The sequence below is a fragment of the Botryllus schlosseri genome, chromosome 13 (genome assembly GCF_051294905.1).
Source record: "Botryllus schlosseri isolate E-star chromosome 13, Bs_hap1, whole genome shotgun sequence".
Lineage (NCBI taxonomy): Eukaryota > Metazoa > Chordata > Ascidiacea > Stolidobranchia > Styelidae > Botryllus > Botryllus schlosseri.
This window is the reverse complement of record NC_137248.1, coordinates 12,017,014-12,037,448: the sequence shown is the minus strand read 5'-3', so window position 1 is coordinate 12,037,448 and position 20,435 is coordinate 12,017,014. Positions and strand designations below refer to the sequence as shown.

Sequence of the window (20,435 nt, the reverse complement as noted above, 5' to 3'; positions counted from 1 at the left end):
AATATGAATATACTATTCCAGTGCTCTTCAACCTTTTTCGACGTGGTACACCCTTTTAACGTTTGCTCAAAACTCGTACACCCCTGTTCATTAGGGGTCTGCAAAAATGACTTTTTTTCTCAAATCGTACTGGCTACTTGATAAAATTGTTAGGTTACCTAACTTAAGCCTACACACCAAATTTGGTTCAATTGCAACCAGTAGCCGCCTTGCTACGGGATAAGAAAGTTTCTATTTATTATATAAAAATAAATAACGAAAAATTTGAAATATTTCTGTTCACCCCATGAAAGTATTAGGTTGTCTATAAAAACGATGTTCTTCAAATATGGTTCAATTTCGACCAGTAGAAGCGGAGTTATTGCCGTCAAAATATTTGGATTTGAATAAAATAGTATTTGGTCACAGAGTCTATTCGCAGCCAGTTATGCCCCCCGCCACGCAAATTGGAATTTACTTCGTGTCAGAGCAAAAACAGCATGACACTACGAACGATAATCAACCTAAATATAACAGTATTGGGGAGAGAGTAGGTAAAGCTACTGCTGCAGAAGCGGTAATTCAGATCAGCGATGATAGCAGGCGCACCAGCCTACTGCGTATCAGGCCTGCCCCACACCACGCACAGTCGATAGTAGAACATGGGCTGCAAGAGATGTCAGTAACCTCAGATCGTATACCGCTATACACAGTCTGTTGTCGCTGATTTACATCACTAATAACAAAATACTAAATTGCAAATGTACGGCGTAATATTGGACATACAATCGGCATTTTAAAACAAAAGGGTTTCGATTTCAACATGGAAGCTGTTTCGACCCTGGGTGGCTACGTCACTTCATTTATGTGCATTGCGGTATTTATTACCGTCGGCTAGGAAGTGCAGATTCAAAAAGTCTGAGCTATCGCGGCGGTTTCCTCAAAAATCACTAAAAGACAAATGACTAGCTAAACCAGAGGTCTCAAACACGCGGCCCGCGAGAGCATTTTTTGCGGCCCGCGATGGCATTTTGGAATTTCAAGTATATGACAGTATCTTTAAGTGACATATATCTTTTTTAGATATAACAACTTGAAGTTAACCCAAAAACTACTATAAAAATCACTGAAATCTCAACAAACTTCACTATCACATCACTACCATGCGGTAGAAGATCACCTATTACGTCACATTTCTAGTTCATGATGATAAAACATGACCCGTTGATGATTTGTGACTAAAATTGTGGTTTGGTTTGGTCCGCCCTTTCGCACAATTACTCGATTTCGGATTGACGAGAGGATTAAATATAAATCACTCGAGTTGAGTTAGATCAAACGTTAAAATCAGAGGACTTGCGACTCGGAACGGTTACTTGGAATATTGTATTGAAAATGGACAGAAGCTAGAAATCTTATTAGAAGCGCAAGAGGTGCGATCTCTAAAAACGTTAAGAAAGAATGCTATTACTATGGTCAATAATGACTATATTTAGATTTGTTATTGATATGTTCCATTATTAAGCGAAGGCAAAATCCAACGCTGATATAATTTGACTTTGGCAAGGACAGTAACAATAGCCTACTTATCACGACTATATCAAAACCCGGATTAGGCTACACTGCTCAAATGCCATGATATCAGATACATCTTCAGTAGATTTCAAAATATTCTACATCAAATTTGTAGCACGTAAAAGGTCCACTAGCTGAAATATTATAACCCGACAGTTTTACGACTCATGATGCACCCTCTTGCATGATGTCTATAACTCATTATTCTAAAAAATTATGCCCGCAACAAAACCAATTTATTCAAACATTGGAAATTATGTGATTTTTTCGTGTCGAGCGTGAATAGTACAATAGTAAATTACATTTTCACGATGTTTGTGGAATGCCTATCGGCAAGGTCCCGTCAAATAAGGCCTATTTTCAAATTCTGCATTGAATTTTCCAATCCTTTATGCTGCGGCCCGCGGCGTCTTCAAAAACAAGGAAATTGGCCCGCGAGTACATTTGAGTTTGAGATCTCTGAGCTAAACACATGTTTGTTAACTGCATACTTGCCAACACCAAACGGAACCATTGGTCTATTGCCGACGGCTAATATTTGCTTATGACATCACAGTGGTGTACAGCATTACACTTGAGATAACATCGTACCATATTGCTCATCAACCTGTGCGTCAACCTGTACTGACCCGTAAACCTGCCTTTGTGATAGCAAGCCATCGAGTCATTGTAATTCGGATCTGGTACACCCCTGTACACCCCATCCGAGTGGTACACCCTTTGCAAATTTTGGTACACCCTAGGGTGTACGACCACCCCGGTTGAAGAGCACTGTACTATTCAATTGTATTCAATATTCATACATATATTTGGACATTTAAATCTGACGTCACACTGCGTAGGTAGTGCGGTTTTGTTTTTTTGCGATGAAGGGGAGTCCCCAGGTGCGGATGCCTTGTTTGTCTTCCGGTTCTTGGCAGACAGTTGTTTTTCTGACATTTGCAAAGATCGGCGAAGTTGTATTGAATTCGATTTATTTCTCTTCTTGTGATCCAAGATCTCCTCAACCTTAAAGACAGTGAGGAGCAGCTGAGAAAGGGTTGGTAAACTAGCGAGTCGTCAGTATCAGTTTTAGTAATAATTTTATCAGATCACAGAACATCAGAAGATTGTGATACAATAAGATAGGAAGGTTTCGATCAGTCAGTCAATCAATCAATCAGTTTTAATAATACTTTCATCATTTCTTAGAGTAGTCTTTGAAATCAGACACCCACTTAGACCAGACCTGGGCAGAGTGCGGCCTGCGAAAAGTTCGCTGGAATTTAGAACATAAAATTCTATGTTAACCTATTTTTGAATGTTAATCTGTGGACTACACTGAACCGGACATTCGGTAATTAAGAGGCCCGTTTATATATTTTCCGAGATTACGTACCAGTAGCCTTCGTACGTCATACGAGTAATACCTATTCAAAATGAAGTCAATGTAGCAACGTGTGCCGTAACAATTAAAATCCCAAAAAGTCACTGTTTCCACATAGTTTTGTTTAAAGCTTCTTTGTTGCCATTATAACATTTACACACCCTGTGCTTCAAATTGTTACGTGATACGTTTCCAAACCCTAATTCGTAAAGAAGTCAATCGGTGCGCCCGATGAAACGATGAACGGACGGGCATGTCATAAAAAAATGAAACGTGAGTGCTGACGGCCAAAATTCCAAGAAGATTCAGAGCGCCAAATATTTGTTTACTGGAGTCAGGGTTAGACCCGTACTGTTAGTTTGCGGCGAGCAAGTTGCCGTGGACTATAAATTAAGCTGGTATTGTGGCAAAAGACACGAGACTGACACTCGTATAAGGGAGGGCGAATTTCTGAAGCACTGCTAGATTCCATCACCAACAAAGCCTATTTGAACAAGCTGTACACTGCTTGGGGGGCAGCGACCAAGACGAGCTTTGCAGTACTGGCATCCTAAATATATTTTTATTGTCTTAATCAAAAACGTGTCTGCACTGCGGGTTAAAAAAAGTTTAAAATGTATCGTTTTACCATAGTTATGAATTATGACGGCGAATAAATATTATTTTTGGTAATTAACCATCACTTTCCCATTGCCTAATATCAATAAATGTACTGAGCACCATGTAGGCTACTAAGAATGTAATTCACTGCTTTCAATTTAGAAATACAATTATTACGCCGCAGAATATAGCTCAAATTTTTGACTCAGCTCGCCAACGTATTCTTCGTTTTTATTTGCCCACAGGGAAAAATAATTGCCCACCCCTAGCCTAGACGATGTAAAGAAGCGTCTTGCACGCTGAATGACGATGACATAAAAGGATAAGCGTTAAAAATGAGGTGGCATGTGTCAGAAGGCGAGGTCGATATATTGTGGTCCGGTAATCTCGATCGCAAACTAGTATTCGCTGAGTAGAGTCTGGTAGAATTTGATTTGAATGTGAATATGCTCGGCGACCCCTTGGAGGTCCGCAGACTAGTTTTAAGAGGTATCCGTGGGTGGACAATATTAAAACTACAACTATTCACTCTTATTTTTATGCCCACGATGAACATAAATACATGAATATTCGCAATCCAACTGATAATGCGGCTATTGCGAATACCATTAGTTGAAAGTGATTACAGACCTCTTGTAGCCATCAGCTTCCCAAACTTTTAGGTTAGGATGCAAAAGAAGTTTATTTAATGTAGCGAGTCGTACTGCTTTTCTTTATTTAAACTTAAGTAATCTTTTTTCTGTTTCCAGTGTAGCGTAGCGATGTTGTGAATAAATAGAGAAGCCTGGCAGTTTTACTATTCATCCGCCACTGATGATATGTAACATGTCTTCAGAGGAGATAGAGAAGTTGATTTTACGACTTATTGACGTGGGTGCATTGCGCTTTGGCGAATTCACACTAAAACACAAAACGAAGTCAGATGTGTTTTTGGAGATAAAGGTCAGTGGTTCTTGTCCTTTTTTCTTGCAGCGCCCTTTTTCGATAATTGCCTAGGTCTGGCACCCCCCTTATTTTTAAGATGGCAGTAAAAACAAGAGGTTGGAGTTCGAAGTCTAGTCGGTCTTTTCGGGTTTGGACTTTACTATTGGAGGACCCATCGACTAATTAACGCTGTAATACTTGTATGTGCTATATTCTGGTTGTTATAACAACCGTCGGGTACGGGCTCATACCATCTGGTTTGAGCCCAGTGTACACATCCCGAATTCACCTCTGCGACTGGCAAGACGGGGACATTAATTTTATTGGATTTTGTTTCATTGCTTTCTGTGACGAGTAAATCAACTGAGATAGTGGTAGAGATCTTTGCTCACAATAAATCTAGTAATGCACCCATGAGTTATCAACTTTACCATGGATGTATTCCAGAGAAAGAAACCAATGTTATATAACGTTCATGTGAGGTTGCGGGTCACAACACTGTTTATCACAAACATCCTATATAACAGGGGTCTCAAACTCAAATGTGCTCGCGGGCCAATTTCCTAGTTTTTGGTGACGCTGCGGGCCCCAGCAGCAATAATAGGTAGGGTTGCATTGACAATTGAAAATATAGGGTAAATATAGCTGTTGAACCGACTATTTTGAGTGTTTCAACCATCCCATATCGTATACATCGGCTATATTGGGTGGTAATCGTTTGTAGGCTCATACAACATGTTTTTGGGAAAGTATTAACACCATTATATCATAATTATACAGCCTAAAAAACACAATTGTTTTTAAAAGGCCTTTGTCTAAAACCTAGGGGCAGGTCTGCACAATGTATTACCAAGGCTTTATTTGACGGGGCCTCGTAGACTGGAATTTCACACACATCGTGACAATGTTATGTACTATCGTAATATTCACGCCTGGCACGAAAAGAAACACATTTTTTAAATATTTGAATAGAATTGTTGTTTTACTTGGCATAACTTGTCAAAATAATGAGATACAGACACAAAGCAAGAGGACAAATGCATCATGACATCATAAAAGCTGTCGCGTTACAATTTTTCAGCTAGCAGACGATTGATGCGCCACAATTATAGGTAGAATATTTTAGAATTTAACAAGGATTGATCTGATATCTGAGCATTTGAGTAGTGTAACCCATCCAGGTTTTGGGCATAGGTCTACTCCTGATAAGTAGGCTATTGATCATGTCATTATAAAAGTCAAATTAAATCAGCGTTAGATTTACCTGTGACCATTGGAACAGATAAATAACAACATAAATATGAAATTAATGTGTCATAGTATAGAAATGTCCAATTGCCTAACATTCCATTGGTGTTACAACTGTCCTTTGTTAATCGTCACCATTAATCGACAATAATAACATGAATAGAGAGACCCAAGTTGTAACTAACTATATACATCAAGTAGGTGAACAGAATACCAATGGTTGCCATACCGACCTGCTTAGATAGCAAAATCCGCTACTCTATGCAATGACCTTTTGATATATTACTATTGCTCCTGACTGTTTGTTGTGTCCAAGGCTTTACCAACACACGGCGTTCCAAGTCACAAGTCCTTCTCTGATTGTAACTTTTGAACCGACTCAACTCGAGTCATTTTCATTATATCACCTAACCCTAACCGAGTCGAGTAATTCTACGAAAGATCCCGCAAAAGTCGAAATCACAATTTTTCAGTCAGTTTTCTGTCGAATCAATTTTATTGTAATGAACAAGTAATGTGACGTAATAGCAGATCTTCCACCGCTATGTTAGCTTCTGGAAGTGTTTCGATATTGAAGTTTGATGAGTAGTTTAAGGTTTTTGGAGCAGTTTTGGAGAGATTTTTAAGTTCTCAAATCTAAAAACGATATGTGGCAGTTGAATGTTGTTGAATGCTTAAAAATCCAAAATGCCATTGCAGTCCGCATGTTTGAGACCCCTGCTATATGATATTCTGAAGATTTAATTTTGTAGCTCTCAATTAGAAATATCTTTAGTTAAGCATTTTAACCGAAAAGCTTCAAAGCATCTTTATTCTGCAATGGATTCTCAGTCCTAAAAGTGGTACAATGCTTCTTTCTTCTATTTCGACATGCTGTTCGCTGCGGGATAAAATACCTAGTTCGAAACATTTCGTGGAATATATCCCGAGCTAATGTGACGGGAGTATTTAAACGGGGAATTGACGATCTCAAAGTATGCGCAATTAATTTTGTATGAATTACAATAAACCACTGCACACATGGAAACGTGTAGCAAACATCGTCGGCGTATATTTCGTGTGTAGTGCGACAAAAAATTTTGAGATTTGACAGATTTTGTTGAATGTTAATTTGCAACCAGAACTCAGGGATATATAGAACTGTTGTTCTACTACATAATGATATGTCCCTACTGCGACGCCATTCATCTTCAGTGCCCCCATATCACCCCTGGGCATTTCTGTCCATTTCAAAATCCAAATCGCACTTTGGGGGGTGCTGGCGACCAGGTTAAGAAACACTCGTCTAGATACATCTAAACCTGGCTCACTGAGTTGACTTAGTCATCAATATAAGGCAGTGGCTATTCTTCGGAACTGTGTGCCGTAGCTACAGATTCTATTCCACTAATATGCACCCTTTACTGGTGTTTAACCGCTCATATTATATATGCTGGTAAAGTGGTTATGAAATTTATTATTCTTAGGACGCGCTTTCTCCGGACTTGATGAAAGTCATTCAAGAATTGATTTATGAGAGATTCAAAGAAATCACACCTGTCACTCTCCTTTGTGGATCACCACCGAAAGCAGAGTATGTTACAGTGTGTATAAGCTTTGCAAACGGAATTCCAATGGTGTTGCAACCCGAAGACACGAAGGATGAGAAATCGAAAAAAGCAATCACGGATCGTTACAAGGCTGGTAGGTTGTCTGTTGTAACTTATGTTCAGAAGTCGGTAAAAGAGCTATCAAGTTGAAGTGTTACCGAAACTTTCTTCCAAGTAGAGATTCCTAAAACCACTTGATATAGCAGTAGTAAAAATGTAAGGTCTGAAAATTGCCTGAGTAAATAGTTTAAAAGATAAAATTGGTACGAGACATCGCAGACTTATGATGGAATAGTGGTTGCTTTCAAAACCACGAAAAGCATCTTTCTGATCAGCGTAGATGGAATAATGATGCCAAAAGTTGGTACCCCTGATCTGAAATGCATTGTTGATATCAAGTCACTACCTTCGAGTCACGAGTCATTGGACATTTTGACTCGAGTCAACTCAAGTCAATCGATTTTCAAAGGTGTCTCGAGTCAAGTCAAGTGACTTGATTTTTGGAGGTGACTCGAGTCAAGTTCAGTCAAGTCGAGTCAAGTCAAGTCACGAGTCAAGTCTTTAGTCGAGTCAAGTTGAAAGTACGAGACATGATTAAGTCATTGCATTAATCTGTTTTAAATGCAGATGGAGTCCCCATTTATTCGGAATCGAAAGAGTTGAGTACTACAGTACTACTATACACGCAAAAGGCGCTGTATCGCTCACGCATACGTAGAGCTGCTAAACCATGCATGTAGCGGTAGCCCCAGGTCCCCAGTCTAGAATTATCGGCCACAACACAGGATATAGTACGAAACCTCAGAATATTGAAAAAAGAATATGGTGCGACCGTGCAAGTACAATACCCTTCTACTTATCTACTTACCTACTTATCCGTGATATACAATTATAAACGTATAAATAAGATTCCATAGACTACTCCTTGTCGCTTCGACATCTTCCTGTCTTTTCATTGTATCGCATTTTTTGTGGTGTATTGAACTGATAAAATTGCTAATAAACCAATGATGATGATGATGATAAACGATATTCGTTCGATTTATATCATGCAAGAGGGTTGGATAAGGTGAGCACATGGGCACTGTGAGCAGTTTCTAGAACAGAGATACATTGCTAGTACCAGTAGTACGGTATATTATTTTACTACTAGTTCACGACAACGTAAGCTGCAAGCTCCGATCACTGTGGTTGCGATCACCTCATTTGTGATATAACAATCGAGGGGCGGTACAACGCATAATCATTGAGTGATAGATTGCTCTCACATGTCACACCAGCGGACCATCGTATCGTTAACAATTTGAACGTATACAAGATACAGAGATTTACTCGACATCGATTCCTTGATGACTTGAAATTGACTCGTAAATTTTGCTTCGAGTCACGAGTCCGCATTTTCTGAACATCAAGTCAAGTCATATGAAAAAGGTGACTCGCGTCCTTATTTGTTTTATTTGGAAAACTGGCTTCACTAGTATACTATTTCTCATCCATCTCCAATTTGTTCTGTGTCAAAGGAACGAATTGCATGATAATCGGGGATGTAGTGACAAGCGGTTCGACCATTCTCGCAACTGCCCAGATTCTACGAGACACCGGGCTAGTGGTGTCCGACGCTGTTGTTTTGTTGGATCAGGAACAAGGAGGTTGGGTCCTGGTTGACTCGTGCACTCCATTCACGTGTGTTACTTGTTGGTATTTTGCAGGCGTGCAGAGGCTGGAATCGCAACGTATCACAGTGCATAGTCTATTCACTGCCGGTGATGCTCGCAAAACACGTGAAAGGATGATGTGCACGGTGAATTGAAATTTATTTAGGTTATAAATCTCTCTGATAATTCACAATTTTCAAAATTGCGAGTACATCTGTATGACAGTTTCCGGTGTTTCAAACGTACATTCTTGTTATATTTCTAACTTGTTAATCTTATATAATGATGAATAACTATTCTGAGGCTATTTTATCGACGATGAAGTTGGTAAAGTGAAAAATGAGTAATATTTCTTTTAAAGCCCTTGAAGTAAAAGTGTAAATGGTCTGAAAACATAGACATGTGAGTGAATAGTCATAGCTCGGAGTTGAATCAGAAAAAGCCACACTATGCTAGTATTTTATGCCTGACTCTCTCTGATGATATGGGCCGTACTAGGATATACCCAGACATGTCAATGATATTTAATAATCACTAATTGATAGGTCCCCAGTGATTTAAGAAGAGAGCAAAGGCCTACCTTGAACGAACGGGACGACACTGGGTCGAATATTGAACGTGGAGACGCGGCTATCCATGCTACGCCAGAAAGTGATAGTGTGGAAGAGTTGGGTATGAATTGACTTTAATCAAATCTCCTAACTTGGTATATGTAGCCTGGTTATCCATAATATTTTAACCAACCAATGTCATACACATTATAAGTGTGGGTATGTTTAGGGCGTATCCAGAATTGCAATATCTGTCTCGCAGACTGACTAATGATGTCACAAATGGGTACAATAATCTAAAATTTATATTATATGCCTGTCATTTATTTAGAGACTTGAATCATTGCAGGGTTGTAACCAAGTCACAAGGCTCCGAGTCACAAGTCAATCTCACTTTTATATTTTTGACTCGAGTCAAGTCAAGTCATTTTCAATTCCCATTGAGTCAAGTCCGAGTCCAAGTCAGCAAACAGAGGATCGAGTCCGAGTCATGGTATTATGGCTCGAGTCCGACTCCAAGTCATTGGTGTGATAGCTCAGTTTCCAGTTAAAGTCTTCCTAAACCCACTTTTTTAACTCTGTTTGGTGATATTGAATGGTTCGCATTTATAATATATCAATTTTCCTCACTTTTAGCAGTTTCTGGTCGCATTCTCAAGCACCAGTACCAACAAACGAAATCCCAATAATGTGTTGGCTTCGAGATTACAATGAAATGTCGGTCTTGGCCATCTCAATCTCGAGTCAAGGACTTGCTTCGAGTCATGCACAATGACTCGAGTCCAAGTCGAGTCAATACACAGATTGAGTCGAGTCGAGTCATTTCTGTATTTTGAGAAAATGACTCGAGTCGAGTCGAGTCATCCGAAAATCGTGACTCGAGTCTGACTCGAGTCGAGTCATGACTCGAGTCATTACAACCCTGAATCATTGGGTCACGATTTCACTCACAAAACGATGCTAATCGGTCAAAAATTGAATTTAAGTATTTTTGTTTCAAAAACTGGTAAGGAACATCTAGTCTGAAAAACAGCTGAATAGATATCGCAGGTGGATAACACCAACTCACATCATTTCACACTGCTCGATTTGAATCATTAGAAATAATACCAGATTCCGATTCAAGTACTCGAATCATTGGGCCCAGCCCTAGTTACAGCCCACCACTATTTTATAAAAATGACTAAAATAAAGTCCGCATTTGTCTGTCTTGTTCTGTTGAATATCTGAGTGATCCATATATTGGCTTCCAACGAAAAATTCCAAGGTCCGAAATTTTTTGAACTTAGTTATAAAAGGACACATTAGATGTGGAAATATTCTAAAATAATTATTTCAACCAGATTGGAATTATTCACAGCAGGGGACTAACTTTTTGATACAAAGCATGTCATGTGGTTGTGTGAGTGTTCACAGCAGGCCCTGAATGGTTGATAGCAATCAGAATTTGCTGTCAATCGAATCCAAAAGGCCTTCTAATACTGTAATTTGGTAGTTTTTGCGTTTTCTCTGTAGGATGCGCCTGCAACAGAACAGTGGCTAATGATGATCACGTGAGCAATGGCCGGGTGACGTGCCAAGCTTCTGCCGCATGCAACGCGATACCAATACCTGAAGCAACAGACAATCGGAGAATTCCTGAAGAAATGCCATTCCAGTTTCCCGGATTACAAACTGGTCAAATTGTGGTCGGTGACAATGCGCCCGTAACATATACTAATTGTTACTTCATGAAAAACGGATGCACAATACTTTGATTCCGTGCTCTGTAGCACCTGATGCAATCGGTCGCTGGTTCAATGATAACAGTTCCATCATATAATCAAGAATTGGTAATGGCGAAGGGTCACGACCAGTGACGTGCGGTTAGGGAGGCAAGTGAGGTATTGCCTCACCCGTCATCAGGATGTGTAAAAGAAAAATTTGAAAACCTTCAATGCTTGTAACACCAATAATTATGGGTATTTTCTAACGACGAATGGCTAAGGTGCTAATAATTTACATCCAAAATCACGGAATTGAGATATTCTTTGTTCAAAATGATATCGCGAAAGAAGAGGTGAGGCACAGTTGGGCCAAGCCTCAACTGTAACAGCGCAATTCATCATAACCAGCTCAGAATTTATAATAACTGGCATAAATCAAATTTTATTGTCGCACTGATTCCGAAAATCAAAATATTTCTTATGTCAGAGCACCAGAACCCGTCAAAATCGTCAGGGAATGTGAAATTTGGCATTGTGAAGTACAATGGCAGCGCAGAGTGTATTTGCAAACTGCCGATGTGTAGTGCAGAGCAAATTCATTCCCTCAGTGATATAATTGTTATATATTTTCCATCCACATCTACCTTCAATTGTGAATATGCGTAGTATCTTATTACTTGGCCTGCGTGAGTGCGCGTGAAGTGTGCTAACACGAAAAGTAATCGGTCACGGAGTGAATCAGCTACCATTTTGGGTCTATACATTTGTAAATATGATTCTCGAGAGGTTAGTGCCTTACCAACCAGGAACCTTACCACACCTCACTGGTCATGACCCATATTTTAACCACTGCCATACATTTTATGTACACTATACGAGGGGTGTCAAACGTACGGCCCGCCAGATGGCCAGGATGCGGCCTGCCAGACGATTTCATCCGGCCCTCAAAGCAATTCCAAGTAGATTGATTCATGCTAATATTATCCAGCACATTTGTAACAAATGTTGAGATTTTTGTAGGCTTTATTTTCCACCCGACTGCAGTGTGTGGTTTTACTCCAGTTACCATCAAGAACAAGTTGGTGACATTACACCCAGTTTATAGAAGGCAAAAAGTGGACACCGAGTTCACAGTTATATGGAAAAATGGACCATAACGTAGTCACAGAAGCAAAAAGTCAAATGGGGAAGTGTTATATGCAATTTACATGGAGAATTTATTAGATATACGAAAAAATGTATTTCAAATATCTGTGGCCGCCCTGCGGTGTCACTTCCAATTCAGAAGGTCCCCAGACTCCAGGCAAACCCGGTTGCTGTTGAATACTAATATACAAATTCCACGGTCTGCGTCTACAGTTAAATCGCTTGTATTCCTTGCTCCTCATACGCATGGCTAACGCCAGATTACAACTGAAGCGAAAGTAGCATAGAAAATAAAAATATGCAAACTTATATATTGACGTTAATGCCACTGTTTTAGTGCTTCACCAATCTGTATGCAACCGGTCAATCATCGTATTTTTGCCAATTCCATTGTTGGCAAATAAATGTGTTGCTACTTGCTAGAATAAACCGCTATGATCCGTGGCACAATGTAACATAGTTTTATCTATATATAGGCCTATTTGATAATAAAGTATTCAAATGAAAAGATAGGTCATGAGGTAACATTTGGACTCAGTTGACTGGTGCTGCCCGCGCGTGATTTATAGGTTCGAATCCGGCCCGCGACGCAATTTGAGTTTGACACCCCTACTCTATATAATAAATATATTTTTATATTCGAGCATTGTATTTTTCGTATTCAAATCATCAGATTGTAGACTTATTGTCTATTTGGTGTCTATTTCCCTATATGAATTTGTGTGATCTTGGAAAAATATGTTAAAGAGACGTTCAAGTGTACTATTAGTACTGGTATGAAGCAGCATTAATTCCATCGCGGTGTATTCATCAGCTTAACCATCAAGAGGCAGGCCTATCAGGCTGTAACAAACTAATTTAAGACTGCTCAACGGGGTGGCAACATGCGAACAGTGCAGTAAAAAGGTACTCCTACTCAGGGTTGTAACCAAGTCATAAGGTTCCGAGTCACAAGTCAATCTCACTTTTATAGTTTTGACTTGAGTCAAGTCCGAGTTCAATCCATTGTGTTGACTGTTCAGTTTCGAGTTAATGTCATGTGAAAACCACTTTTTACAACTCTGCTAGGTGATATCGAATGCTTTGCATTCATAATATACTATTTTTTCTCGGTTTTAACAGTTTGTGGTAGCATTTTCAAATAGACGAAATAATAATAGTGTGATACCTTGATTAATCTTCAAAATTACAATGAAATGTTTGACTTAGTAGACCCAATTTCGAGTGATATGACTTGGTCCAAGTCATACGCAATTACTCGAGTCAAGTCGAGTCACCAAAGAAGCATTACAACCCCTCTCCTATTGCACAGATTGTTGTCTGGTTCGAGTCAGGACATTGTCGATGGTGGGTGACCACTCTAGGATGCCAGAGCGAAAGATGCAGTACTACAACTCAACAGAAACGTAGATTTCGGCATCCCATGTTGGGGAATGATGTAATTACAATAGCGAGTTGAATGTAGCAAAATTAGAATGTATAAAAGAGTTGTAATGTTATACAATGTAAGATAGATTAAATAATCCAACGCAGGTAATAGTAATCCATTAGGGCACTAACAGCTTTTTCATGAAATCATAATTTATTACATTTGAGTAAAATGCCGACCAATCGTAATCGGCTTTTTGAATAATTGGTTAAATGTGACTAAGCTGTTACACAAGCAAGCATGACTGGCAAATCACAGGTTTTGCATCCTTTGTACTATACATACCGCTGAATGGAATATTTTGCAGAGCAAGCACGGCTACGATTCGATTTCAACTTATCCGAGAATCATGGGTGTTTTTACTATTGTAATTTGCAAAGTGATGTCTCGGTGGACCTCATGACTGTATCGCTACTAGACTACATCTAACATAGCGTGGAACTAATCTTATTAGCAATTAAGTAGGAAAATTTACCACTCAGTCGATCGAGATTGACATAATTAGTACCCCTGATGTACGGCGAAATTCCTGTTCACTAAGTATAATCCATGGCGATTACAACAGGGGTGGGCAACCTGCGACCGTAGACGGAAATTTGAGAGGGCCGTGACACGTGATTTAATTAGTATGTGTTGGCGGCCGTCGACAAGCAAATTGAATCTACAAATTGACTCTTGAAATTTTGAGAGATTTAATTAATGCTTAAAACTTTCTTCGCGCTACTCGCGATTCAATACAATTCGTTTTTCGGTTTTAATATAGTAGTACCCTTTGCAATGTGAGCCTCACAGTACAGATGCGAACAGCAGAGGAAGATGATGCACCCCATGTAGACTGTAGAAATACCAACTTGGAATCGTGTGCTTATCACGAAAGAAATTTGTTTCTGGTACGTTTTAGGCGATTCCAATATATTTCCACTATAGCCTACCGAAAATCTTGACGGGAGGTCAAGAAATAACAGCATGCAACAAAGTAACAATTGGTCCACTCGAAGATGCATCATCATGTGTAACTTGCCCTAAATTTCCAAAGACACTACCTCCATCAACTCCACAAATGAATCTGATCACATGGGCTGAGAAAGGTTAAATATTTAATGGTAATATGTGAATCTACTAATATTAATGATGAAATTCATCTGTGAATCCGAAAAAAGTTGCACGGTTCACGCGACCATACCGTATCCTGGTAATTACTCGAACCATAGGCACTCGCGATTTCGGTGCGTATGGTAAGCTGATGAGGGAAAGTAGATTAGTCCGGAATTGGTCATGGACAGTTTAACATGGATATTTGGCGCCCAGTTACGGCTTATGCAACGGAATACGGCCATAGGCTATATAACTAATCGAAATGTGGCCGTGAATAACAAAAAGAATACCCACCCCTGGATTACGAAGACCAGATAAAGCTTACAGACAGGTGAGGCGTTGAATCAGAAAATATATTTAAGTTGTGATTCTAACGACTAAGCAGATATGATGTCAAAAGAAATGAAAGCATTTCGCAAAATATGCACACTGTTATACTCGCAGTTCAATAGTCATGGTACAGAATCATCGCGTAATTGAAATCATGGATTTTTGACAGTGACAGTGGTGATTCGGAGTAATGATCAACAATATAAATAGAACAAACGGTTAGTTTTAGGCAATTGAAGATGGTTTAATGAAAAATCTGGTGATCACAACAACAGAGGACGCAATGCCAGGTAGAATTCATCGGTAGGTAGGTATTTCAAGATGTTACAAATGCTGGTAGGAATATTGGACTAATCGTCAAGTAAAGACCAACGATAGCCTACATTTTCATATGAAACAAATATAAATACCAAGACTCACTGAAAGGGCTTTGTGAAGATTGATTAAATTGTTGGTAGACACAAGAAAGAGAATAACGTTAAATAACAAGCAAATAAATAAGGAAATGAAGATGACATCGCACGTCGTCAGACCCCTTCAATTCATATCAAACTTAACCCGAATTACAGACAGAAATCTATTTTTCATAATCATCTTGAAGTCGACATACCAGCGAATCAAGTCGAGTCGAAGACGAAATTTCTTCCTGTGCGACATTTCACCAAATTTCTTAACTGTTCTGGGAAGTTCGCGTCGCCAGTTACGAACAAACACTACAGGCGCGTTGTGGCGCTTCAGTAATCTATGCGGAGGAGTGGCGGAGACGTTCGCCGGGTCTTCACCTTCGAAGTTACCGCACGTTCCTTCAGTAAGGACATCTTCGATAATCGGGATGGAGCCCATCTCCAAGGCCTCGTAAATTCTAGAGCACTCGGAATTCCGACCCACCGGCGAAAGGGTGATGTCACTCTCTAGTAATGAATGTTGGTAAACGGTCATATCCTCACTTGACTCCTCCTCCGTCCAACTAAATGATTGATTTCGAATATAAACCGAGGGTTTAAGATAAGCTATGCTGCAAGCAATGCCCTCGGAAAAGACAAATGAAGTGTGATGACATTCTATTAACAAACTCACTAACAAGGTTGCACCAACTGAACTTGGGTCACGTTAAATAACTTACATTTGATGATAACCATTTACGTTCACACGGGCGAAATGTGTTCGAAGTTTTTCACAATGACCACAATACAAGAAATTTTCTACTGAATAAATACTAGTCAGCCCTCAAGATTACAGACCTCCATCTGACACATCAACCTCGCCTATCGACACATGAGCCATTCATTTTCATCACTAGGCGTTTTATGTAATCCATTATTTCTTTCCGTGTGCGTGGTTCTTCCATATATCGCCTAGGCTCAGTGGGCCGAGGTGGGTGTCTTATTTCAAAGACTACTCCAAGTCGTTTTGTACGTTGCCAAATACCTCGTTACCTTTATTCCTGAGACTAGCCGAAGTATTAAATGCCGGTCACTATTTGCAGTAATTCCTGGTTACTACAGAAAGCATGGTGAAAGTTGAGCCACATTTAACTGTATTCACAGTTAAAACTAACTATTGGTTTGTGATTGTAGAATATAGCTACATCAATCTCACGGATTGCCCAGTGCCGATTCTACTTGCACTCACTTGCTCCTCGTCTTGATGAAATACTTCGTATCACTTCCCAGAGATGTTATAGCCTCCATCATATCAACACGCGAGCTACTATCAAACACAGTACCGACAAAGTTGAAGACGTACTTTCTAGGAGCGGTGAGGTCGAGAAATTCGTCTCCGTAATTGCCGAAGTTTCGGTATCTAAATGGCAAAGGTCGAATTCGGTAGGTGATAACTGAGGTGCTCTTTTTCTATTGTCTTCCTAGTACACTATAGTGGGTCGCTCATATCCTATGTTGAAGTTAACTCATATTTCTATTTGCTAGTACTGTGGTAAAACCCTAGGCCTACCCCTACCCCACGATTGCATTAATTTGGCTTCATTGAACTTGAGCCTTGAAAATATATTCTGAGACACTAAAAAGATTGATATGAGACTAAATCATAAAGAAGCAAACTTTTAAAAATTGTGATGACATTTCATTTTCAATCATATTAGTACATCTAATGTCTACCGATTACGAGGGAAAATTCGTTAAAACACAATGGGTGGGCATAGGTATTATTTGTGAGGTAATGATGAGCAGTGAGGTTTACAAATCTGCGATTTCAATAACAAAACATATATAACACAGAATTATTCCTAGTTCAATTTATGCCGTAGTCTTCGTAAAACGATAAAGTCAAGTACAGAGCAATTGACTACGATTACTTGAAAATATTATTATAGTAGAAAATTTTGGATTTATTAAATATAAATTAATGGAATACAAAATTTTGGACGTGAAAAAAATAGTATTTAAGGTTGCAAATTCTTTGATTATTTATTATAGATCCACCCACCGTAACTACTTTGATTTGAAATCCTAAATTTTTACCATCTATAACTTCGCTTCAAAGGGTTGGAATTGAGCCAAATTTGTTGCACATCATTTGTTCAGACAACCTAACAATTTCATGGTAAGCCAGTAAAATTTGAAACATTTTTTCATTTATTTTTATTAAATAAATCCAAAATTTTCTACTATTAACTTTGCTTCCATTGGTTGGAATTGAGCCAAAATTGGTGTGCAGCGATTTTTTAGATAACCTAGTAGCCAGTAAAATTTGAAAAAAAGTAATTTTTGAACAGCCCTAATATTAGGCTTACCATATTTTGGAAATCTGAAAAGAGGACACTTTTTCAGAAACTTCAGACTTGCAAAACCGGAGAAGAATTCTCAAAAACCGGTGAATTTTTCCGACATTGCTAGGTGGAAGACTAAAAAAAAAGGTCTTCTTTTCGCTCAGAGGTAAAATCACCGTTTTTCACTCCGAAATACCCGCCGGAGCGTCACTTCTGTGCTAATTTGTGGCATATGGCTCACAATTTGCTCTAAATCATACGTAAATTTTCAAAAAAGAGGACAAAATCTCAAAAAAGAGGACAAAAGGGCGTCCTCCGAGGACACTTTCAAAAAAGTCAAAAAAGAGGACAAATCCTCTCAAAAGAGGACGTATGGTAAGCCTACCTAATATGCAGTGCATGCATGTCTCTCTAAATTTCAGATTTGTGTGTGTGGTCTTATCAATACTACCATTTTGAATCGTGGGCTATAGAATATATGGAGAGTCAGGAAATCATATTCTAGTATCGTAACCAGGAGCTTATTTGTGACACATTTCTGAAGGCTCTGTGACATGCATAAAAATTCAGAGTACTGTGGTTGTGCTTTATATTCAAGTAACGTCTACTTACGATGCAACACCAAGCGGCCATTGATACACCAAGTCGTCATCGACTAGAGGAGAATCGTAAACCAGGAAAAGGCATTTGATTCTAGACTGGTGCAAGTACGGCAGAATCCAGTCATTGTCGCAGGATTCCCTACCCACCATCATGATAGCGATTTGGTGTATGTATGCACTTTTCAATACGTGGTCCAGCCAAGCCCTTGACTTCTCGACTAGAACAGTGGATCTTGCGTTGATAATGAGAACAACATGTGGAGAAGAAACTGGCAATGCTTTATCAGGTGACACACCGTATCCCAGATGGTACCTTTGCATAAAACGTTATTACAGGAATGCTTCTAAAATTTGTTTACAGTTACTCAACTGTAATGTAAGTCCATCTATCTCAAGATTGTCATGCGTCCACCCGTTGAACAAATTGTACCGCGTGATTTTTCCATGCAAAATGTTACGCCAGAGATATACGCCAAGACCACAAGTGTCCCATATCACGACATTCTGATGTTCAGGCTGTTTTGAGGAGCGCATAAGCCCAGAATTATGGGGAATCCTTCGATCTGGAAAAATAGGTACCGTACTCAAACTCAGATATAACATAACTGGGCATAATCAAGTAAAATCTTCGCAGCAATATTCAGAAGTTTTGTCAATATTACCTACAGCTCATTCGCCTTTATCAGTTTTGTGAATCTTTTAAATACTCATGATCATATTGTCAGTGTTCTTGAGTGTCATCTTACTATATTTTGAAATGTTTGATACATAATTGAAACAAGATAGGAATCGTTTAGTCATTATATCTCATAATCACAATTAGTTTTGGGCAACTTTGCATGAAAAATTCAATTGCATGTATATCTTTCAACTGAATAGGGCCAGAGGCAGATAAGAAATTTACTGAATCTCCTGTCACAAAAAATGACGTTGGACCTGAGCAGAGCTAGCAACAATGGTACGGGGGATATAGAACTATAGAAGTCATAAGAGGGGAGAGATGCTTCAGTAGTAAACATGATTTTATATCCAACGCTACCCGATAGTATAGGAATAGACTACAGTGAATGATTGTTGTTACTCGAAAAGAATCAAATAAATTGACCAAAAACGGAAAATCAACGGAATTGGGGACGTAAAGAATGAAAAACATGGTCTGCAATCATTGGATGTGAAATATTAGGCAAGACTGCAAGAGTATCGACTCTCATTCTCTCAATTGCAGGACAATTTCGGAAAACATGTTGACATTTCGCAACAGAAATGCTAGTATTTTTATTATAAACAGTAGACGAAACACATCGATGCAGTATATCACTGAAATCGGAAATCACGAAAACGCACCAATAAGCTCGCTGCCAGGCAAATCCTTGTCCTTTGATTTCTTCGGGTCAGTGTTTGCAATGTACGCAGTGTACATGGATACCACTCCATAACCCAAGCAAACAAACAGAAGAATTGCACCCTTCCTCAGCCTCATTTTATATTACGGTACTCATTACTCATCAGATTCCTCTCAAGTTGTTGTCATCGTAAATTCTCATAAATCACAAAAACAAGCGCGAACGAATGTTTACATGTTTCTTCTAAATGGTTATGTTGCACAGCATCGAGTAGAGAGTAAAATTTTGTTAGCAAATTCCTAATGAGTAACTGATATCGTATTCCTGACGCCTAACCGAGGTGTATAATTTATAAAATAAAATATGTAATAAAGTTACAGTGATTTTCGGACATCGTGTTACAGACAGACAGTTTTATTGAACAAAATTGCAAAAAAAATATAATACATGCTGTTGCGTATGTTGTTGAAAACTGGATGCTTGTTATCTCAATGAATATATATTATATTTAGGATATTGAAAAATGTGTATATTTCCTATACTCAAGCAGTATTCGTCAACATAAACCA

At 39.0% G+C, this 20,435-nt stretch overlaps 2 protein-coding genes across 3 annotated transcripts; one reads left to right on the top strand and one right to left on the bottom strand.

Moving 5' to 3' along the window:
- Positions 1-2,013: 2,013 nt before the first annotated feature.
- Positions 2,014-20,254, bottom strand: LOC145453188 (ribitol-5-phosphate xylosyltransferase 1-like). 2 transcript variants are annotated; one of them, XM_080331166.1, is made up of 5 exons: positions 19,868-20,254; positions 18,894-19,086; positions 18,534-18,836; positions 16,826-16,996; positions 2,014-2,562 (listed from the first exon to the last, which is right to left on the bottom strand). In XM_080331166.1, exons 1-5 carry the CDS (start codon positions 20,001-20,003, stop codon positions 2,352-2,354), a joined length of 1,014 nt encoding a protein of 337 aa, XP_080187292.1. In that variant the 5' UTR covers positions 20,004-20,254; the 3' UTR covers positions 2,014-2,351. The 2 variants fall into 2 exon arrangements, with proteins under 2 accessions (XP_080187292.1, XP_080187291.1); XM_080331165.1 differs by lacking the exon at positions 2,014-2,562 and adding an exon at positions 15,199-16,160 and having other exon boundaries at positions 19,868-20,215.
- Positions 4,120-14,470, top strand: LOC145453189 (orotate phosphoribosyltransferase-like). The gene is made up of 6 exons (XM_080331167.1): positions 4,120-4,462; positions 7,159-7,375; positions 8,802-8,930; positions 8,991-9,082; positions 9,482-9,608; positions 11,003-14,470. The coding sequence occupies exons 1-6, from the start codon at positions 4,334-4,336 to the stop codon at positions 11,242-11,244; spliced, it is 936 nt and encodes a 311-aa protein (XP_080187293.1). The 5' UTR covers positions 4,120-4,333; the 3' UTR covers positions 11,245-14,470.
- Positions 20,255-20,435: the final 181 nt, after the last annotated feature.

Coding starts and splice junctions, on each gene's coding strand:
- LOC145453189 (XM_080331167.1), top strand. CDS start 4,334: ATGATATGTAACATGTCTTCAGAGGAGATAGAGAAGTTGATTTTACGA. Junction 4,463..7,158: donor ATGTGTTTTTGGAGATAAAG/GTCAGTGGTTCT, acceptor TATTATTCTTAG/GACGCGCTTTCTCCGGACTT. Junction 8,931..8,990: donor GTTGGATCAGGAACAAGGAG/GTTGGGTCCTGG, acceptor GGTATTTTGCAG/GCGTGCAGAGGCTGGAATCG.
- LOC145453188 (XM_080331165.1), bottom strand. CDS start 20,003: ATGAGGCTGAGGAAGGGTGCAATTCTTCTGTTTGTTTGCTTGGGTTAT. Junction 19,087..19,867: donor GCCTGGCAGCGAGCTTATTG/GTGCGTTTTCGT, acceptor CTATTTTTCCAG/ATCGAAGGATTCCCCATAAT. Junction 16,161..16,825: donor TTCATCAAGACGAGGAGCAA/GTGAGTGCAAGT, acceptor TCAATCATTTAG/TTGGACGGAGGAGGAGTCAA.